The 23,545-nt window shown below is 32.4% G+C and overlaps 2 protein-coding genes across 2 annotated transcripts in view; both read left to right on the top strand.

Moving 5' to 3' along the window:
- The window catches only part of LOC143192706 (uncharacterized), a 68,299-nt gene extending 51,794 nt beyond the window's left edge, over positions 1-16,505 (top strand). The window contains exon 3 of the mRNA XM_076398199.1: positions 16,304-16,505. Coding sequence (XP_076254314.1) covers positions 16,304-16,384 — 81 coding nt within the window. The 3' untranslated portion in view covers positions 16,385-16,505. The remainder of the gene's footprint in view (positions 1-16,303) is intronic.
- ds (dachsous cadherin-related 1) overlaps positions 1-23,545 on the top strand; it is a 555,958-nt gene that overhangs the window by 415,732 nt on the left and 116,681 nt on the right. The window lies entirely within an intron of this gene.

Raw genomic sequence — 23,545 nt, 5'->3', positions numbered from 1 at the left:
TTAAACGTTTATTATTTAAATTTTAAATCATTAACCAGCTAACATGCTGTATTTTGGAAAGTGATATTATTTTATTTTCAGGCTCTGTACTTTCTTTTCATTATATAACTTTCATATTCTTATAAGATAATGCTATAAAAAGGAAAATTAAATTCCATATGTTCATAGTTAACTATATTGAACGTACACCTTCTTTCCCCATAATTACGCTCTTAGACGTGGAGCTTTCGCGAAACCATGTACGCTCTTTCTCCGTGATCCCCTACTAGCACACACCTAGGGTAAAAGACGCGAAACCTTCGCTGAAAATCGTAAACATATACACAATCTCGCGGCTACTGTGCTCGGCTCTTATCTCGTGATCGTGAATTCTTGCGTTATCGATTATTCGTTATGGGGAAGCTGATGAAACAGAAAATCAAGTGTAAAAACAATGGAAAGCATGCGGGTGCGGTTAAGTGGAACGCTGAACACCGCGTGCTTCACAGAGCATAATGTTTCACACAAAAGTTAATAAGTTTAGTCCGGTCGGTCTCTTTATCTCTCTTTCTCTCGAGAAATGGTCAAATCGAATGACCGTTTTACTCTATTCTTTCCATCCTGTATTCGGCAAGCTCGATTTGGTAGGTATTGTGAAATAATTTTGTGTGCGTTCTAACCTAACCCTTAAAACGCAGTAAAATTATTTTTAGTTGTGTGCAATCGCCTTGTTGGTACTCCATGAAAAATCAGAGTAAGAAGAAGCATCATCCTTTATTAAAAAAAAAAAAACTAATCATTTCAAATATATGTGTAGTGTTTCTAATTATAATTAAAATATCACTGTAGGATTTATTATAGAATAATTTAAATGAACTCAGTTGAATATTAATGTTAACAACTTATTTTGAATATAGGGCTTTAATTATTTAACTTATTTGAATGTAAGTCTGTGAAGATTCACTTTGTGGTAAAATATATTCTTTTTATTTACATTATTTGTTGGAACTTTTGCTCTCTCTGAGTTTTTTTAGATCATTATGATATATTTTTGATGTTTCTGGATAAGAAAATTTGATAGACATGACCTGTATAGATTACAGTATATCTTTTTTTTACAAAAACTAAATGAAAGCTTTAATTGCAAAATGATGTTACCTCTTCTTTTACGAGAATACGCTTAATAAATATTGTTGTGCATTTATATACCTAATTTGTATAACCTAATTTTTAGATCTTCTAGCAATATTTTTATAGAGAATTATTATTTTATCCTTGAGAGTAACTTTTATCTTTTAACTTTAACTTTTATGTATATCGAGAAATGCTGAATAAACAAATTCTGCAATCAAACAGCATATAAAATTTGTTCAAAACCTTACTGTGCCGAAGGTGTTTTTTGCATTTAAATTGATATAGCGTTCGTATTGACATATTCTATTTTTGTTAATTATGTTTTTCACAGAGGTTGTCTTAGAGGTGTTTTATAGACACATTTTCATGTGATGAATTACTTATAATCTTGGAGAAGTGCTATGATGAATAGTGCAGATTAAGAACACAAGCATATTAATGGTACAAGTACTCAGGAAGGTGATAGAGTATTCACTGAATTTCAGTGATGTTAAAGTCGTTAAAATGTTAAACGAAGTAAGAGGTTTTCTAATATTTGATTATTTTCTCAATAATTTTAATTGCAAAAAGGTAATTTATTTTCGCAGCAACGTTCTTGTAAAAAAACTAAACGAAACATATTTTCATTCATACATTCTTTCGACAACAATATTAATCAAAGAATCCTAAAATATCAAAATACAGGGTCTCTAAATAATCGTATTCGAACAAATACTATTCATTTTGCTGCTGTTTTGGATTTACATGAGCTGCTTTTGTTTCAAACAAACTCTTTCGACAATATCTCTACTCAAAATCATTACAAATCTTGCTTGGGCTTAATATTTTTAACTACATTTTTGTTTTGTCATCGTGCCAAAATGTCAAGAGCTTCTCTCTTAAAAATGCTTTTGAACAAACTTTATTCACCTGATTTAGAACCCTGTGGGTTAACCTATGTGTTATATCAATGGGCTTATTTCAATTCATGATAATTTGGGTAAAACGTGTTACATCACATCACTAAGTTTTGGGAGTTTTTGAGGATGTTTTCCGATTCGACAAATAAGGCTACGAAGTTATGTACAACATAAATCAAATATGACTGATGAAATTTAGTAAAACTCTAATTTTCAAGTTGTCTCGATCTATCCGATTACTAAATAACGAATCGTCAAAATTCATAATTTATTTTCTTTATTCTTCCATATAATTTTCTTAAAATTTTTCAGAAATATACTAAAATGTTCTTTTCAAATGAAGCATTCATTGTTTCACAATATTTTGTGATGTGACAAGTAAAGTTTCAAGGCAATGCACGTACAACCTGACTCAAACCTGATTGATGAAATGTAATAAGACTCTGATTTTAGAGTTTTTATCTAGATCTATCCAGTTACGAAATGATGAATCACCAAGATCCATAAAACGTCGTTAATGCCTCCATAAAGCAACCGTAAAGTGATGTGCTGGATACCACTGTAATGGTGCTGTGGGCATATACAGGACTGATTAAAGCCACGTAGATATTAGAAGTCTCCATTTAATCTATTTTCAGTGAGAAGATAGTAAGTGGATAATAATTTTCCAAAGCTATAATTAAAGGCAGTAGTGGATTATGCAATTAATTCTAACAGCGCATACCTAATACTAGAATTGCAGTTGCTTTATACTTCACATTCTCTACGACACGCGTAATAATATATTCAGGAACATAAGAAATAATTACCCTGGTATTGAACATAAGTCATAAGCGGGAATGTATATTTCCAATTATAGTTATTTGCGAACGGCCAGTTTTTCATGGACTGGTTAAGAAAGAGCGATTCTCGGAAGTTGTTAAGGTGGCCGTTTTTTCGGAAAACACAATGTAAAGGTGATGAGAGAAGTTCGAGTTTTAGCCCGCCGCTTATTAACTGTCTTACGGATACATATATATGGTTCGGGGCTTTGTTGTTTATGAATAAATGAAGACACTGAACACTGAACTCGCCGGTTAAACGGTATTAAATTGTTATATGTAAAACAGGTGTTTTATATAAGCCGTTAGCGAGGGTATTTCGGTTGAATTAATTCGTCTTTAACATGTTACCATTCCTCATCAACCATCCGTAATTAAATGCATTTTAATTTTAGGATTTTCATACCAGATATTTTACTACAGATCTCTATCTCTATGCAGTAACCTTCATCCGGTTAACTTTTTCCACATTTCCCACTTTACCTTTTTTAATTTTAGTCTTATAAAATTAAATCGCCTGGTGTTTCCAATCTTCTTATGGCTCCCATTCTTACACTACATGTTATTCCAAATGATTCTGTTCTAAACTCGATTCAAATATGATATATTGATTCCAATTGATAATATATTGATTTCAACAATCATACTGATAGTAAAAATGCTTTTTTACTTGAACTGTTCAAAGAATTTTGTACAATTATATTATTTCAAATGTTGTGTTGTACTTGCACCAGTATACAGGCAAGACGAGTATCAGTATATATTTCCCAAACTAAAATTAAAATAGATTACTTAAGCTAGAGTTAATATTAAATACTTTATGCGGTTTGGTTCGCTTCAATCTTCTGATTTCCTGCGTGTTGTCCAGAAGCTGTATTGCTTCCACATTGCTGTGATTTAGTAACCTTATTTCATGTTTTAAGGTAACATCTTATATAACTTCGCAACTCCAATAGATTTCAACAAGTTTTTTGACAAGTCGGTTTGATGTTTCAGTGCTATTCTATATTTGAACTGCATAAGTCCAAATAAGGTTTATAATTCACCGATGAAGTCTCTTTCTCTGAATCTCTTTCGTTTTAGGTCAAGTATGGAGTATTTTCGGACTAACCAGTGCAGTTTTTTGAGTTTCACTCTGATCTGCTCTGCTTACTTCATATTATTTTTCGAAAATGAAACAAACTTTTGTGAAGCTAATAATGACTGTTGACATTGTGATATGTGGTCGAGTGTTCATATCAAGAATCGTTTTATCTTCTTATCTTTCAATGGTCAACTTTACTGAATAAATTGCAATCGACAAATACTCCCATGATGATTTCATGCAGTTATTTCGCCAGCCAAGATATTCTTTGTTAAGTATATAGAAGTCAATAATTATAAAACATACTCGTACGTTTTCATGATATATATATATATATATATATATATATATATATATATATATATATATATATATATATATATATATATATATATATATATAGTGGCCAAAATTACCTGGTGGTGGTTGGTACCTCTCTTTGATATAATATGAAAAAAATAAAACCAAATCTCCAGTTCTTTCCTATTGATTCCTAATTAAACATATTTTCTTGTTACTGTTCTTAGAGATTCAACAATCTTTCGAGTAATATATTATTTTAATTAGTAAATCCCATTCTATATTCTGTTCTAAAATCTATATAAATCCTATAGCCAGATCGGATGGTGTTAACCGTTTTAGTCTAAGAAATTCACTTCATTCACACATCACGTCGTACATTTAACTGATTAACAGGTACATTGGGGTGCACCAATACTCTTTAAGAATACTTGCACAAACATTTTGAATTATACTTATGATCGGATCTAGAGAGATATCGCGTTGTACTAGTTTATTAGAAACATAGAACGCAGCATTAACAATGGCACCCAACACTTTGTTTTGGAACCGTATGATGGCAATATTAAATTTGCTAACGGTACCCCACAGTTGGGTGTACCAAATAAGCTTAAGTATGGACGTTTCGCAATACCTTGTTATCTAATGATGACTTGGATATGCGCCCGATAAGTCAAGATATATTAAATATTTTATTTGAAGTTCCGGCTATTTTCTGATCTCCAAGAATACTTTAAAGACATCGATTTGAGTATATTATGGTCAAGTCCATTGCAGTAGAGGCTTAAAAGGAAATAAATTTATTATTATTATTATTTAATTATTACATTGTTAATAGTCGTTTCCAAATAATCTATAATTTGTTTTTATAACTTAAATATAGATATATAACTAGGAGGACCCGTCGGCCCTATCTCAGTCTCTGGTAAATAATGTTTATACATAACACTGCTGTATTTTTTATTATATGCACCTCACTACACAACACTTCTTCTGAAAACTTTGTATTTTCTTTATGTTACTTTTTTCAGAACATCCCCATAATTGAACTGCGTATGTCTATATAGGTTTCAGTATTTGCTTATATAATAACAATTTATTATGTATTGATAATTGTGATTTTCTTCCAATTAGCCAGTACATTTTCCTGTATTTCAATTCCAGTTCTTTTCTTTTCTTCTTTAGATGTTCCTTCCGTTGAATTTTTGCATCAAGATTCATTCCGAGATATTTAGCGTTGTTGTTATATGGAATGATAGTATTATTTAATTTTATTGATGCTTGTACGGTCTGTTTATAGGTGAACTGCACATGTATAGATTTACTTTCATTAATTCTTATTTTCCAAGCTTGTATCCAATTACTTATATTATCACCAGCCTGTTGTTGTAATTTTCGTGAGGCTTCTTTACTATTGTCTCTCCGACAGTGTAGAGTAGATAAAGCATTGGTCCCAGTACACTTCCTTGATGAAATAAATAAATAAAAATATGAATTATATTTCAAAAGTTTTACGTTTTTTAATGAATATAAGAACAAACGAATATTCAACAAACGAAGTTCACGAAGAAGACCCCATTCTTAGAAACGATTAATCCTCGTTGTATCAACGACACCGGTATCGACTCCTATTATTTTGAATGTTTTATCACCGAACGCGGTACCGTAGCGCTGTTATTTGCTGTGTTCCAATTGTTACGGGCGAAGTTTTTATCATTTCGTGATGTACGGTTAGAAAGGTACGACTTTTGCGTATCTCTAGCTCGCGGGAACATAAAATTCCGAACTTTTCAGCGGTACCGTTATCCGACACAAAGCGGCGTCGCGTTATTAGCTGGAGATGATGCTGGAACACCACCATTAAGTAGGTTATTAGATAGTTGCATGGTCGCTATACAGGGCGCGCCACCTTACTCGCTCCGAATCAGAACGAAGCCCAAAGGCCAGAATCCTTTCAATTAATCGAATTAAGGATCGGTGGTTATTTTTCTTTCGTTTTTTCGTTGGTAATGCCGGTCGTTTCGACACGATGATAATAAATGGGAAATGTTAAAAGTTATAACATCGCAGGTTGTGCGGCTGCACGTGAAATATTAACTGTATTGTCCGCCGGGCGATTGTTTTCTTCAAATATGGTATATAGTGCCTTTTAAGTGAACACTAACCGAAGTATTATGTCAACCACGTAACACATGGTAGATGTTGAATACATCAGAATTGTTATAATATGGTTTTGTAACTCTCCATATTGTTTACAGTACTCATCAGGAAATAATACCGCTCTCTTTAGATAATTACATATAATGAGTCGATCAGTAAGTTCACGAGAGTAAAAGAATGAAACATGAAGATGAATGAAAAAATGAAAAATGAAAAGAATTAATTATAGTTGAGAAAATGGCTTTGTTTTCACTCTAAGTTTACCTCAATTTACCCGGTTCACAAAAATACTATATAACGGTCTAAGAATATTTATAATTTTATAAAAGGTTTAAATTAAAATCGATATCTTAAACATTTTTCTATATATAAAATATAAATAACAGTTTTGCATTTAATATTATGGAGTTATTCAATGTATACAGGCGCTAATCATGGAATAATTTAAATTCCATTTTCGACATTCATTACTTTTGTTTGTTGTTTGATACGAAAAAATATGCTGCTGACACCCATCAAATCCTTAGAAACCTATGGAGTAACATCGGTTTTCGTTCCAGCGATTTTGAAGTGATGACGTTGATGTTAATTGTATAGAATGTACTGGAAGACCAAAAGAGATGGAAGACAATTTCGTTAAAGCGAGAAAATGATCAGTATACATGCATGCACCTACAAAAAATATCGATAAATAACTAGCAAAAATTATCTTTTGTATATTGTGAATGTAAAGTTCATCAACATTTACCAAGAACAACAGGTAAAATTTGAAGGTTTCCTCTCATAAATGTCCCTATTCAAATGCAATATACCCAATGCCTTTTTTTTCAAGAAGATTTAAGGCACTTTCAGGTATAAACGCTATATTGATTTAGTATTTTGGTATTGTTATTCTTTATTGATGTTATTTTAAAAATCAACACTTGCCATTGTAACTAAATTGTTCATATTTATGTACAAAGTCATTCGCAAATATATATTTTCGATACATTTACTATATATTCTTAACTAGTTTGTTAATATACTAAATGTAATACTGAAAAATAACTAATTATAAATCATGTTACAATTGTTACTGATTGAACTGATTGTACTGCTACTTCAAACGTATTTTTTTTAGAAAACTATATTTATTTAAATATATATATATATATATATATATATATATATATATATATATATATATATATATATTTAACAAATTTTAATCATACATGCATTTCGTTACAATGAAAATAGAGTTTTATTTAAAAAAAAATATTTTTAGGGTTTAAATAAAACAAAGATGATTTCTAAAGTTGTCTTGATCTAATCCCATTTCAGAACATGATATTTATTAAATTAGAATCGTTCACATTTTCCGAAATATCTTAGTTCATATTGAATAGCTGCAAATTATGTAAGAAGGTTTTCACTCAAAAATTATTTTTAATATTTATACTTTCTCTCTTTATATATATAATTATACTTTTTAATAAGAGAAAAAACTCAAAAAATAATTCAGTGGGAGTTCAGTAATTTACATGTAATAGTTGTTGAAAATATCTTAAAATACTCTTAATTGATATTCATAGTAGATTATGAATATGTATTTATGGCCGTCTGGATCCCCAAGGTTGAAGTAATTTGACACCAATTTTTCGTCAAATTTTTTAACAATAAATTAATTAATAAAAGTTATTAACTATCAAACTTGATACCCCGCCCGTTCAATATCCAGGTACCCGGGTACCCACTAGTTTACGACGACAGGTTTATACACACATAAGAGACTACTTATTAAAGTATTTAGTTAATTTGACTTTTAAACTGATAATAGACAATATAGTTTGTAATTTTTTTTATTTAAAAAATAATTCTTGTTATAAACAATAACAAAAATAGTAAGTAAGGAATACATAACCATGTTTAATTTAATTTTATTAATATCGTTTTCCATTCTTTTACTATTTATTTACATTATTTTATATATTATAATACAGTGCCATATAAAAATTGAAGTACATTAAATTATTTCGTACATCCTTCACATGTCGTGGTTGTAATACAGTGTTTGTCACAAACAGGTTTCTCACATACCGAACATATTTTTCTAGTTTTGCGACGTTTCTTAAATTCACTTTGGAGGCATTCATAGCATACACCAGTAATCCTTTTCCTCTCAGTTGAATCGAGCTGCGTCTGAGGTGTCAATGATACAGATGATGTTCGCTGATGCGCATTCGGATTGATAGCTCGACTAAGAAGAGATTCAATCGCCACTTTCGTTGAGAAATGCCTCATAAGTTTTGCATTATTCAAACGACTTTCAACGAATGGAGTACATAGCTCTATGCCCAATTGCCGATAAAATAATCGTCGTTTATACGATTTTTTATCAACCATCTTATTATTCTCATAATACAGAATATATGATGCAAGGCAGGCAATATCGAGAATATTGTAAAAAAATGCTAGAGACCACCTTTGAGTTGATCTTTTTGTAGTAATATCTACCAAGAATTTTATCCACCGTGTCTACTCCAGCTTTAGACCAGTTATAAAACTCAATCATTTCGGGTTTTTTCTTTGCACTCTCAGTAATCTTATCTTCATGATGCATTGGTGATAGCATAATTACTACCTTGTTTTTTTGCCACATATCTACATAGGGTAACTTTTTCATGAAAGCCAAACACAGTGGTTAATTCTTCTCGCGTTTTTGATACAGCCATTGCTGGTGGGCAGGTTCCAAGATAGTAAAAATTTTGCCAGTGGAAGTGTTTGACAACTCATTCACCAACGTTTTTCTCACGACCATCTTTCGATTTTCCAGTGTAAAGCTGTCCAGTAAGTGGATACGAATTTTCGGCATCACATATTCACCATACTTATATACTGAGTGAATGTAGTGAGAGGATGGATAAAGTTGCTCGTCAATTGTCAGGTATTCTGTTTGCTTATAATATTTTGCTAAATTTCTATTCAGCATTGTCCAAATGTCTCGTATTGGAGCAGCTTTATCATTCTCCAAGCGCTGAGCTCGAGTATTGGCATCATATTGACTTGCACATCTGCCACGCTATAGGTGGGTACCCGAGTACCCGGTAATTGAACGAATGGTGGAAGACACTATGTTTTCCCGCCATAAAAATAATACTTTGTCAACACACAATACACCGTTTTAATCGCTTCTTTAATAACAACGAAACGATTGTAAACTAATAGCTGGAATGATATGAAATATTGACACGTATCTTTTGAAGCTTAATACCATCCAGAAGTTATATAAAGTCATATAATTATTAACTGATAAATGATAATTAACCAGGCTCGAAGACTAAATATCAAATAATCCCACATCAAATTTAAATATTTATCTATAATTAATTTTTGAGTCATCAAACGAAAATATAATATATTAAACGTCCTTTAGGTTTAAATTGGCCATATTTGAGCTTGTTCTTAGAAGGGATACGACATCGCAGAACTAGTTTTATCGGCTCTAATTAATGCCTAAACAAGAAATATATTAGAGCATGCAGCATTATCATAACCACTTCGCTTTTATTCTCTCATTAGCTCGATTATTATCGTCGGAACCAAGACCATGTTTGTCTACTTGTTTCCTTTCTCCGCTCAAGTGTATCTATATTGATAAATTAAGAAATAAAGCAAAGGAAAACTTACACATGAACTCGGCTTGATCTATAAATATTTAATTCCGTTGTAATCTGATGATGGTTTCGAATATTTCTAATTAACATCTATAATTTGAGGGTTTTTATGGAATATGAAGCTATATCTAAAAGCTATGTGTAAATATTATTAGTAGAAGTAAACAAACTTTTCAAGAAAAGCAGTTTTTTGTCAATAAAAATGAGCGTTTCGTAATGGTAATGTGAAACAAGTTGAGCTAAATACTAACGACCAGGAAAATGCTTTCCGCCAACTGTTCAAACATCAGTTCTAGTCTTGTTGCAGGAGGAACAATGTCGGACATACCTAAAGTGTTTATCTTTCGCTAACTAATTATTCACTGGTTCAAAACCTGTATATGTGTGGGTATTTTTAGTTGAAATAATGTAAGCTTAACGAAGAAAACGAATGTTGTCTTCGTGTATTTAAATTATTATTGAAATTGATATGATGAAACCATTTTATTGTTTCGGATGAAGGTTTGACGACCTTCCTGATATCGAAATTTAGCGACCGTTTTCGCCGTTGGTCATTTTTTCGACGTTTCTGCTAATTTGGCGTTGTCACGCGTCGCCATTTCCTAGAACCAAACACCAAACATCATAAATGCTGCGTTATTTACGACCGTTCGTTTGCAAACTCCCAAGTACTTAAACGTCGTTGTTTATTTGCCATTTTATCTTCCGATTTTTACCGCAGAATCCTATAATTTCGTTTTCAATAGTCAATTTCTCATTCTTCTTGGTGGTCATATAACTGGGAATCCTTAACATTCGTTTACAATTACTCGTAAAACATTCGACTGATTCTAGTGCTAGGACTATAAAAAAATGCAATTCTTAAGGGTACGTTTATTTGGTAATAATGTAAGTGTTACTTTACTATATCATGGCGGAAACAAGATTATGCTTATTGAACTCATTTACATCAAGGCGAATTAATCAACGTATCTCTATATTTTATACTATTTATTTCTCTCTTATTGGTATCTTCATCTGATTAATTGATACTGGAAATTCAAATATTATTTTCCTAGATTCTATATACTACCAGCATAGATTTCTAGTCTGAGTAAATTTAATGGGTGCTTGAATAATGTAATTTATATTTACTTTAACAAATAAGTTTGTCTCTCCAGGTACTACTGCAGTAAATATACGACATTATAAGGAATAGAAGCAGCAAAAGAAAGCATTTAATATAAATATAAAAAGAATATATTATAATCGACCCATTTTTTAATATCTTCAAGAACCAGAAACTGGTGTTCTGCCAGACCATAATAATCTCAAGTACCAAATCTGGAGAATACGACAGGTAGGATAGGATGTTCCATTTTAAAATTTCAACGCACCACTTACAAATTGAGATTGTCATGTAACATGACTACTTTGTTACAATCCTTTTAGTTCAATATATATATATATATATATATATATATATATATATATATATATATATATATATATATATATATTTTGAACCATTCTTCAACATTGCAGTTTGGAGCCATTCTCGTCCCTCTATTTCTCTAATACATTATTCACCATCATTCTCCAGTATTATTTTACGAGTTTCAGCTGAGTTTTCCTAGAAATCTGTTCTTTCATTGCTCTCGATTTCGGTATGAGAGGGAACTATATAAATATAACGATTTTACCGCTGCTTCTCAGATTTGCAGTCAATTCGCGAATGAGTACTCCCAATGGATGATGGGATCGTATTAATTATTAATTAAGGCTTTACATGAAGCTCATCAAGTCGGATGTAATTACAATATCTTAAGGTATTCTCTACAAACTTTAGAACTTTGTAGATGGTTAGTAGAAATGCTGATTTAAAAGTGACCCCTATATAACAGCATCTTGTACTTGGGATATATACTTTGGGAGCTCGAGATTCTTTTGAGAAGATTCTTCATTGAGAAATCAACAATTACCAGTGATAGGAAAGTGATCGCCGAGAATGTAGATAGATGAAAACTCGAGAGGTAGGCAATTACAGACTGCATGAAATTTGTAGTATGGGTCTTTGCTAGGTTTTGGAGAAATTGATGTTAGTATTTGTTGGGAAGTAGTCTATACTCAGATAACCGCTTTAGTGTGCGTTTTTTATCAAAATGGTCTCACGTCTTGAACCAAGAGAGGAGAGGACCAATATATACATCAATTTAGCTAGTGTGGAAAAAATTATTATGTTCATCAATTAATGTCTTAGCTAACACTAAAGTTAACCGAATAAATACTAATTAGTTAGTAACTAACACTAATAAAGATAAGTGAATTCAACCAGAATCGGCGTCTTAATAATCCTCAATAGCACGTCATCGCGTGTTAGTATCTCTCGGATTAAGCTCGCATATCGCGAAAACCGAAACCAAACGCTGAATGAATTTCATATTAAACGCGACGAGCAGTCCCGAAGCGCAAAAAACCTCTTAAATAACTTTGTCCCGTTTCTTATATTTAATTAATAAGAGCATAATTAACTAAGGTTGCATAAAAAGCTGCAAAGTAGAATAATGGCCTCTCTTTTATAAAATTCCTACGGCTTTACTTATTTAATGTCAGAGATGTGCTCGAACAGGTTTGATGGAAAATCCATTAAAGAATCAATGTTAATATTGTAGGCAGTACTTAAGCTCTAGAGACCGCTCTCGTTTTATTTGTCTACTTAGTACGTTGGAATCAAAACGGCGAGGAAAAAATGGACGTATCTGCTCCGGTGCTCTTTGCATGTCTATGAGGTCTGCGAGCAACAGAACACAGATTATCAATTAGCTTATTATAAATAATTTGAGAAAATTGAAAAAAACACTGTAAGCTGATATTTTCTTTGGAGCGTTGCCTGTTTATGCTGACTTTGAACTTCAAACAGGATAAAAGCATAATATATAGTATCAGCTATAAACTATGTGAATATATTAAATATTTATGGGCGTATTAAACCATGGTTATTTCAGTATTTTTCTTTCACGTACTTTATCAATATCCTTTCAACGCTCTTAGTTTCACACTAAACTTGTCACTTCATATTATAAAAATTTAAATACATTAGTTGTAAAATATCTATCTAATTCCATTCGTTTTGATTTTAATTGGTTTTTCCTTTTGCATACTACTTTTTAGTTGTTTTCACATATTTATGCATCTATTTGGTGTAGAAGATTACTATAATAATCAGAGATCAGTTTGGAAGTAATCTGTATACAAAGGTCACTATTTATATTTTGGGAATATGAAAAAAATAACAAATAGTTAAGCTGCGAATATATTTTTATTGTTTTTCAAAGTACTCGTCACGATGATCGATACACTTTTGCATACGCTTAAACCAATTTTCAAAGCATTTATTCCATTCCGAATGAGGTATCTTCGAAACATGTTTTCGAACGCTTCAATAGCTTCTTCGGACGATGAAAATCGTTGACCACGCAATTTATTCTTCACGAATGGGAACAAAATAAAGTCATTGAGTGTCCATCAATTCTATGTTTTGAGTGCTCAAATAGTCTCTTATTTGAGAGCTCGCATTGTCATGATGAAGAACAATCCAGCGTCTCTTGTTTGTTTTCCTTATTACACCGAATACTTCTGGTAAACAAATGGTTATGTACCAATCAGAATTTACAGTTCTACGATCATCTAAAGGCACTGTTGCAATATGACCAGTTTTCCCGAAGAAACACAGCACCATTTTCTTTGAAGTGCTTCGTGCGCGAACAACTTTTGTTGGATTTAGCTCATACGAATATATCCATGATTCGTCACCTGTCACGATTTTATAGACGAATATAATATAATAGATTGAATTTCTTAAGCATTTCTTAGCAGCAGTCGACACGAGCCTTTTTTTTGAGCGATTGTCAAATTGTGTAGGACCCAAAGCGAACATAACTTTAGCTCAGCTAAGTGTTCATGTAAAATCGCATTCATGCTGGTAGAACTAATGCTTAGGGATGACTCAATCTCACAATAGGTGACATGACGATTTTGTTTAATCATTTCGCACACAACATCGATGTTTTCTGGCACAACAGTCGATTTTGGACGACCTTCACGAAACTCGTCGGACAGCGAACTGCGACCACGATTGAATTCACTAAAACAGCGATACACGGTGGTTTTTGATGAAGCTTCATCGTCAAAAGTCAAATTAACTTGATTGATAATCCACGTCGAAAATCGTGAAAAATCATCGCACGAAAATGTTCACGATTCAGTTCCATTTTTTGGCGAGACGAAACTTTCAACTAAATATAAAATAAACTGATAGCGTCCGGGCGACAAAATGTTCTGAGTACGTAAATCGTCAAAAATGTCAAACTTTACGATGGAACCGTCATATGGACTGACAAGGGAAATATAGAGTGACCCTCGTATAACTAATAACTAATAAAACAGTGCTTAGAGCTTAGGTGTTATTAAGATTTTTATGTAAATATTAGTGGAAATAACTTCTGTTTCATTTAATTTTTCATTATGAAATTCATTTTAACACATCACTAACTGCAGCGTATTGAATACATTAATTTTTGCATCAAAAGTTATAATGAACGTTTCAAAGAATATTAACAGTTATAAAATGGTTTCCTAGAATTTTAATTCCTCATCTGTTGGTGAGTTAGTAGTTCCCATGTGGCACATAGAATAAAGTAGAATGCAGTAAATAAACGACAGGCATAGAATATAAATTAGAGTTATCAGCTAGAACGAATAAATAAGCAAAGAACGATGCCATTTTATTTAAAAATTTCAGTCCAGAAATTATTCTTTTAATGAGCCTGGCGTATTTATTGGTATTGCAGTAAATATTTTTTGAATGAGAAATATGCATAAAATATAAGGACTGTATTAATACAGAAATGAAGTAATGAATATATGCAGAAGTTAAATACCAATTTCAGAATTGTTTTATGCATATATCCTTTGTTTTATATACAAACATGTATTACTTCAGATTTTATTTCATATTTATTCATATACATTTGCTGCTCTAAAGTTGTTTCAGTTCTGAAAATAATATTACTAATGATACTTTGTTATAATATTCAGTGGTATAGTAATATACTTATCAAAACTGACTGAAATTTAATGGATATTAGATGTAATTAAATGAAGTTTTAAAAAGGTTAGTGAGTGTTAGCTTTTAAGATAGTTTGCATACATTTTAATGATTTAATATAAATTGATGATTTCAATTAATCTTATATTGAAAATACTGTGAAAATAAATTTTAATAACGTATCATTACATTATTCCCCTTTACGCTGTCATGAAAGAAACATGATCTATACAAGATAACAACTAGTATAAAGAAATAGCAAAATCGTGGACTATACTTTTGGATTAAAAATCGGTACCTTGACTGGAAATGATAGAGTTTTCATAAAGCCTCTTGAAGGGTGTCTTGTTGGCATAATTGATACACGAATGTTATTGTAGTACCTTGTATTTTATCAAGATAGTGACCATTATAATGTTTTTTCTTTGAATATTTGTGTTTTATTTACCAAGAAATAAAAGTATTTCTTGCAGAACTTGGCAAAAATCTATAAACCTTATTAACGAATGACAGAAGGCATGTCCGAACGAATACCCCCAAGGTCGCGTTCATGTTAAAACGACCGAGTAACAACTTCAAACCGAACGAGACAGACGCTCCGGTTAAAAACGTCTTACGCGCTCCCAAAGAATAATCTCTCCACTAACAAAGATGAAATGGATAACGCCAATTTATAATTGTGCGGGCGCTCTCCCGAGCGAATGCAACAACAAATTAAATAAACATTTAAAAGTTGCCTCTAATGGCCGCCGTGTCTGGTGATGGACCTGACGTTGCCGCTACACGCTCGGGTTTAGCTCGTTCGGTTCGCTTGCCGGGGCACTGCCGTTGAAAATTTATAGACTGCCTGTAAACATTCACTTCTAACGAGTTCGTCTTAATTTTTGAACCGTGTAATTGTTGGATGGATATCTTGTTTAAATATACGGACGCGAGAGGATCATTCTTCTTTGTTAATGCGAATCAGTTTCATGCCGAACAATCAATACAAATCAACGTTTTTTTATGTAGGAATGGGGACCTGCTTTTACTCTACTTGTACAATTTTATTTAAGAATGATTTATAAATTATTCTTAAAGCATTTTTTATTATAATGTTCTTGGCCCATTGTTATATCTATTGTATACAGCTGACCTACCGACCTCAAGAAACACTACCGTTGCAACATATGCTGACGATACAGCGGTTTTATCATCACACGAGGATTCAATATCAGCCGCAAGAAACCTCCAACTTCATTTTAACAAAGTCGAATTGTGGTTGAAAACGTGGCGTATCAACAAATAAGACAAAAATATACCCATGTGACATTCACCATTTATAGAAGAGCATGTCCCTCAGCATAATTGAATTATCATGAACTTCCGCAAGTAGACAACGTTAAATATCTGGGAATTTGGAATATCGAACTGAAAATATGAATTAGTGTTTCTGTTGTTGACATTTGAACTATCCATTATACCAGATAAACTGGAAAGTCATTATCTCTTGTCAGTTTTCTTGTAGAAATCGCTAGGCTTAATTATGCAATGTTGTGTTTTAATGCATATGTCATTTTACTCCACTGACATCAAGGTTCAAGTTATACATGTTATGAATAACACCGTCATAGATTTATAATATTATATGTGGTTCAAGAAACGATCAACGACCAATTACGAGCAATGGCAAAAGTTTAAGGAAGATGGCTGCCATAACAATTGAATGTGAAATGTGAAATATATGTGAAATGCTGTTTCAGAAGTTTGATCAGAAATCATTTCTGGTCATCGAATGGTGACGGATGATGAAAAGTGGATTTATATTAAAAACCCTGATTCGACTTGGTCGCAAGAAAATCCTCTGTATTTATTGGAACCAGAGTGGCGTGGTGTATTAGGAACTCTTGAAACCTCGTCAATAGTTCTTGTGAAACAATTAATAATGTTCGTTACCGACAAGAAAATATCAATTTGAACCATGTATAGATAAAGAAACGTACAGAATGGGTCAGTAGATACGGTAAAGTGATTTTACACCAAAATAACGTGCCGTCTCATAAAACAAAACTAGTTAAGGAAGCCTTGAAAGCATTTAGATGGGACATACTAACACACTCGCCGTACTCTCCAGACCTCGCCCCGTCCTGCTATCAACTTCTCGCATCAATGGGACACTCGCTCGTAGAGGAGCACTTCACCAATTTCGAGGAATTTAAAAAAGACTCGATGAACGGTTTCGCTCAAAGAACTAATAGTACGACGTATAGACACAAATGGTCTACATATTGAATCAATTAATAATTCCATTTTCTTGAAAATTATGCAGTTTTTCGCCGAAAAAATCGGAATCGATATTCCGGTTATATTCCGGATTATATATATATATATAATCAAGATAATAAAATATACAAACAACCAACCAACCAACCAACTAAATGAATGCGTACAACAAAAATAAATAATATGCGTAAGTTGCCAATCGGTTTCGTACCATAGATAATCGCTGGACAAATTTGTAAGCGCTCAGTTGGCCTGCATAAGGAAAACAAATGCGCCGACCATCTAGTTCTGTATGTAAAAGCCACTTTTTACGTAGAAACATTTACGTTACCCGACCGAACTACTAACGCGCAACAGGTTTTCTCTTTCATTCTTTCCGTGGCATTCCGACCGGCAAATTTATGTTGCCATATTCATAATGAGACTACGTATGACGGAAATTTCAGAGACGAAGCGCTTGATCCGTACCACGGGATTCATGCGTCGAAATTCTTTATGCGCGAGTCGCGGCTGTACCGGTACCGAGGCTGCGAGGAGCGCGTGGTGTTTTATGATAGAGACGACGATCAAAATGGATTCGGAACGACATAACGATGAATATTGCGAACGCTCGGTATGGTAGTTGATTCGGTACTTTATTGTTTCATAATCGAACCGACTACTTTATTTTGGATTTCCCTATCGCTCGTAATCGGTTACTAACAGTTTCTTGGGCCTCATTTAAGGTTTCTGTCAATTTTTTTGAGTTTGAGTTGAATCTTCATCTATTAACTCTTACAGGTTCACATCTTCTTCTGTCTTCCAGAACGTTCATTGTCTTACACGTCCAAATCACCACTTTTGAATTTTCGAAAACACAAATTAAAAAAATCAAAAATTAATTTATGAGTACTTTAAATGATTTGTTAAGCATACTAGCCGAAGGATGTATACTCTTCAATGCACGAATTCTAATAGACCCAAAAAGAATTCCACATTATCTTGATTAAATAGCTTTAAACCAATAGATTTTTTAATTAATGAAATAAACCGTTTCCAGGTGATATGCTCCTAGTGTATTGAACTTTGGTTAATCCTCTCTTAAAAGGTTTGCATACAGGAAAATTTAATTTAGTGAAGTTTCAACTATTAAATAATTGATACAAGAATAAAAGGATATGGCCGTTTGTGTAGCTTCTTTCGGAAAGGGACTAATTTCTAAAATGAAAAAATTAATATTTTATATGATTAACATATTAATATGAATAAACATACCTCAACTTACAACAAAACACGCTGTAACGATCATAAATTTCTTTGATGGTTAATCCAGTCAGTTTGGGATTTTTAACATTATCAATTATTTTTTAAAGACAGTTATCTACCTCTTTTACCATTCTACATTTCTTTACTATCTGTGCATTCGGGTACACGACACTTTTTAGATCGAGAATTCACTTCACTTATTATACTACCATCTTATAAATACTATAACTATGAATTAATAACTAACATGTTATGAATCTCTCCAAATGTTATCAAAATCTAGATGCGCTGCTTCTTAGGTACTGAAAATGGCGCCGGACACAAATAAACAATAACAGAACTGTAGAGACGAAGTGAACTAATCGGCTCCCGTCACAGCTTATAGCATAGTGATTAAAACAAGTAATAAGTTAACAATAGCGACATCTACATGTTGGACGTCGCGAAACATTTTCCCAAAATTTCTTATAAAGTTAAATCTCTATATCTCTACGTATATATCGTTCACCAAAATACATACAAGCAACTAATACTAATAAATAATATTAATAAATAATCAATAATTAATATTTTGCTTTATATAGTTATTGATATAAAAAAATTAAAGTAAATAGAAGAATTATCATATTATGTTTGTAAGTATAATTGAACCTGAAAAAAAAACAATGAACATTTTTGGTAGTTTATTTACATACGCATAATAAAAGTCATTGTAGGATATTGTCCGTCGCTTTTCAAGAGGACCACAGTTTTTGACGTATCATTGTAGTTCGGTCGAGGTACGCTCGCCGACCAAGAATGTTGTTCGTAGTATTGCATAGTTTAGATTGACACAACAATGAATGGGTGTTACTATTCCCATTTATAGTTCTAATACGTATTACTGTGCACAATTTGCTTATTTTGTTATGACGAACCGCTTGTGGGCCGTTTTTTTCTTCGTCGAATCGAAGAAAGATGTGCTGATGTTCAATAGAATTTGCACGATCATTTTCTGCGTTACATGAAGCCAACGTCCACGGATAAACCATAAGTAAATTGTGTTCAAATAATGTTGTAGTATTATTTTACAGCTATGACAGTTCCATCTCGTTCTTTAAATGTTAATCATAGTGAGTTACTGTTATTTGAATTTAAATATTATGGGTTGATATACGAGAATTTACAATTGATGGTGCATTTTATACTAAATCATATTTGACACTTGACTATAGCTATATTCATGTTCCAGAAAGAACATATAATTGAAATGTCCAATTGAAGAGGAAAGGCCAACACAGAATTTAACTGAAATGATATTTTCATTTCCAAACCGCTTCAACATCACAGTCTCATTACCTGGCATGAAAGAAAAACAAAGTGCAAAATATTATGGGTTAGTTCAGGAGGCTCATCTAAATCGACACCTAAGCCGTTAACTGCTAAAACCGACTAAAACTGTTAGATCAGGCGTAAAATGAGACGCAGATTAATGAAGTGATGCAGTGAGGGTTACGGCAAGTGTACGCGGGAAAAAAGAGCACAGTCCGATTGCAGTTCTCATTTCGCAGTACAGCTATACACAGGAGTAGGCTTGGTACAATGCAATTTAGTTCTAAGTTTAATTGGAAGGCGAATTCGAATCAGAAATGGTAACGTTTATCTCCCAGATCGTTAGTAAATGGTAATTGAGAAGTTGCATCAATTAAATCATTTAGTAAAGAATTGTAATTAAGGAATTTAATCCTCATGTAGTCTACATGACTTGTATCGTACAAATCTTGTCGAATCCGCACACTTTCGTTTAACTCTTCTTCCATTTTTAAACACTCTTTAGGCCAAAAACTGCAGCAAGAAGACTGCGTTTAGTTACAAGATGCAGAATAAGACAGCAAAGGGATCGATTATTGCATTCGATTCCAATTATGTAAAATATTTCCACTCGTATCCAACTTTACTCAATAAATACATTTTAATGCGAAAACAGACCAAAATACAAAGGCATGAAAACATGCAACAGTTATATTTAGTTACATATTCTAATATTTTGACATCTTATTTTACAAAGTAACAACACTAATAATATTTTGGATACGTTCTTCTTATATTCATTAACATACTATGGGTTTAAGTTGCTTAAACTGACACTAATCCACACCTTCTATGATAGTAAATACTGTTGTAACATGTATATATGTATATAAGCTAATAAGAGAAGAATATGTATTAAGAATAAGAAGTACTGCTATTTAACTGATAAAGTCGATTAATGCTTCAAAATAACTGGAATTTTGTATGGCTTTCGAATACCTTCAGTTTAGAATTGTAGGTCATAAATATTTTACTTCCCATTTTATTTTGATTCGTTAAAATTATGGGTAAAAGTTGATGTTTAGATACCCGAAATTTTAGATAATTTTTCCTCCATTATATGATCCAACTGAAATAAGAACAAAATAGGAATGTTTACAAAGAAAATAATTTTAATCATTACTCGTATTTGATTAACAGGGGTGAATAACTAACATGTTCTTTTTCTAGCCTTCCACTTTCTATTTGACATGTTTTGTTTCAATGTCCCATAATCATATTTAATTGCATTTTCCTTAATTATCGTATATTATATTGTTCTTCAAGTTAATGAATAAAGTCTATCAACTTTTGTTGTCATTACACTATATTTATTATCATCTTGTCATCAAAGACTCAATGTACCATTCTGAAATATCAAAGTTGCATCTAAATATACAAATTAATATAATAATTCATCCTTTAATTTGTTATATGTTTTAAAACTTATATTCTTTTAAAAGCAATGTCTTGAAGTTCCACTAAATATATTCTTGGGTTATCTTTACGCCACTTAAATCCTATATAGTCCAACAGTGTATGAAGGGATGTTCTATATCTCTCCAATAACTGAATACCTTTCAGCATTTGATGCATACTTTCCAGACTAACAATTTTCTCTGAAATAATTGTATTAAATTATGTTTCGATTGAAGAAACTACTTACCCTTTTTATACATTTCGTATATTTGATCTCCAATACAGCTAACAGCAAGCTAATCTGATTCGTCATCCGATTTTACAACTTTCGACAGGCAAAAATTCATTGACTAGTAGCAAATAGTAACAATTGGCAAACGTTAAAAGTTATTAAGAAAGAGAATAGGAGAGTTACAAATTATTAATTAAAGAATAAAAACATCAAATTAAACTAATTTGTAATTATTTTCCTGCTTTCTTCTATATTTGAATGTAGAAACCCTATCCAAATCTATGGATGCACCTGCGTCTGATATTAAATTCAATACATTAAACATAAGAACAGATCGAGATAAAATAATCACAATAATTCCATAGAAAACCGTGTAAGAATTATCGGAAATTGATTCGGTACCCACGCAAGGTCCCTAACAAATTCATCTATCGGAGAGTATTATTTGGGTGTCGTCGTTGTCGACCCCTACCTTCCACCGCGTCCCGTTTTCACACCAATTAAAATTAATTAACAGGCGCGAAAGAACAAAAGTACGTAGACGCATAGTTAACTATGCGTTTGTGTTTGTTTTTTTTTCGTTTTATCTTCACAATCGTGCCTAAAATTAAAATCATATTAAGTAATTTATTGACAATATAAAGAATGATCGATTATAAAAAAATAACCGGAGATAATAAGATGACATTTTTCGTTGACCATCCATTATCTCGGGACAGGCCTACATGGCCGCGTAACCGAAACTGTCACGGTCCGGTTCAATCAATTTTTGTAATGATTTTTGTTTTCGTATATTTTATACTTTATATATAACGCCGGATGGCTTTCGAGATTACACTTTTAAATCGGGACTACATAACAAACCAATTTAATAGGTATATTCGGGAAAATTCCGAACTCGGTCCTAATTATTATGGATCTAGATATCTTGGGGCGGCGCTGACAAAGTTCTAATGGGCCGTGCATGCGATAAATAAATAAAATGCTCGACGACCGGACCAATTTCGTCTATTGTGCATATCTAAAGAAATATTAAGTAAATCGGTAGGCTGTGTTGTTTAATGGACCAGAAGGATCCGGTGACATGGATAATTAAGGGACATTTTTCTCACCTATCTAGCATGAAGAATATTTAACACAAAACTTCGTTATTCGTTTATTTTATATTATCAAATGTCAATATAGCCGGCTTGGTCGATGCAGTGGTCAAGGCGACAGCAAGTTCGAATCTTGCTGGGGCATAGATGTACTTTATGTTTGTAATTGTAGTTGTAAATGTCTTTATAGGCAACAGTGGAAAATCCAACAAGGAATAACCATCCCAGTCACGCCGGTAATCAGACTGAGTAAGACCGTGCGTCTTCTGGGACGGTTCCCAGTTGATCACTCGCCGGTCTTAATGCCGAGAACCGTGTTTCGGAGTCCACGTTATACAGTAGGCCCGGTCCTAATAAAATCTTATTGGTAAAAATGGAGCTTTATAATATATTTAAAAATAATTCACTATAGTTTTCCTAAGAAGAGTTTCCTTCCTTTCCTTAAGAATGATTCAGAAAGAAGAACCTTGGCGAAAGAGACGTTGAACGTCGTTTTTTCAATTGTCAGCAACTCATGCAACACAAAAAAAGAAGTATGTTTGTTTTTTAATTACATTGAACTGCTGAACGAGCATCTACTAGGTTATTGAATATAAGTTATTAAAATTGGTAGTCACACACTGTACTTCGTTTTTTTTTCTGTAGGTGTCATCTGGAGCATACTTGTACTTTGTATCAGTAGTAAATTTTGCTTCATTTCTGAGGCGCTTATAACTCCGCATCATCTTTGAAATATCTTTAAACTTTTCTCAATGATCTTTATTAATAGCTCTAGAACCAGATAGAAAAATCCCTATGAGGGTGATAATATTATTGAAGAAGTTGTGTGACCAATCATTTCA

This window comes from Rhynchophorus ferrugineus, unplaced genomic scaffold (assembly GCF_030347505.1).
Source record: "Rhynchophorus ferrugineus isolate W39M unplaced genomic scaffold, kcgeb_rfMv2 rfM3, whole genome shotgun sequence".
In the NCBI taxonomy this organism is placed as follows: Eukaryota; Metazoa; Arthropoda; class Insecta; order Coleoptera; family Curculionidae; genus Rhynchophorus; species Rhynchophorus ferrugineus.
Note: the sequence above shows the minus strand (reverse complement) of the source record. Positions and strands in the feature narration are given on the sequence as shown.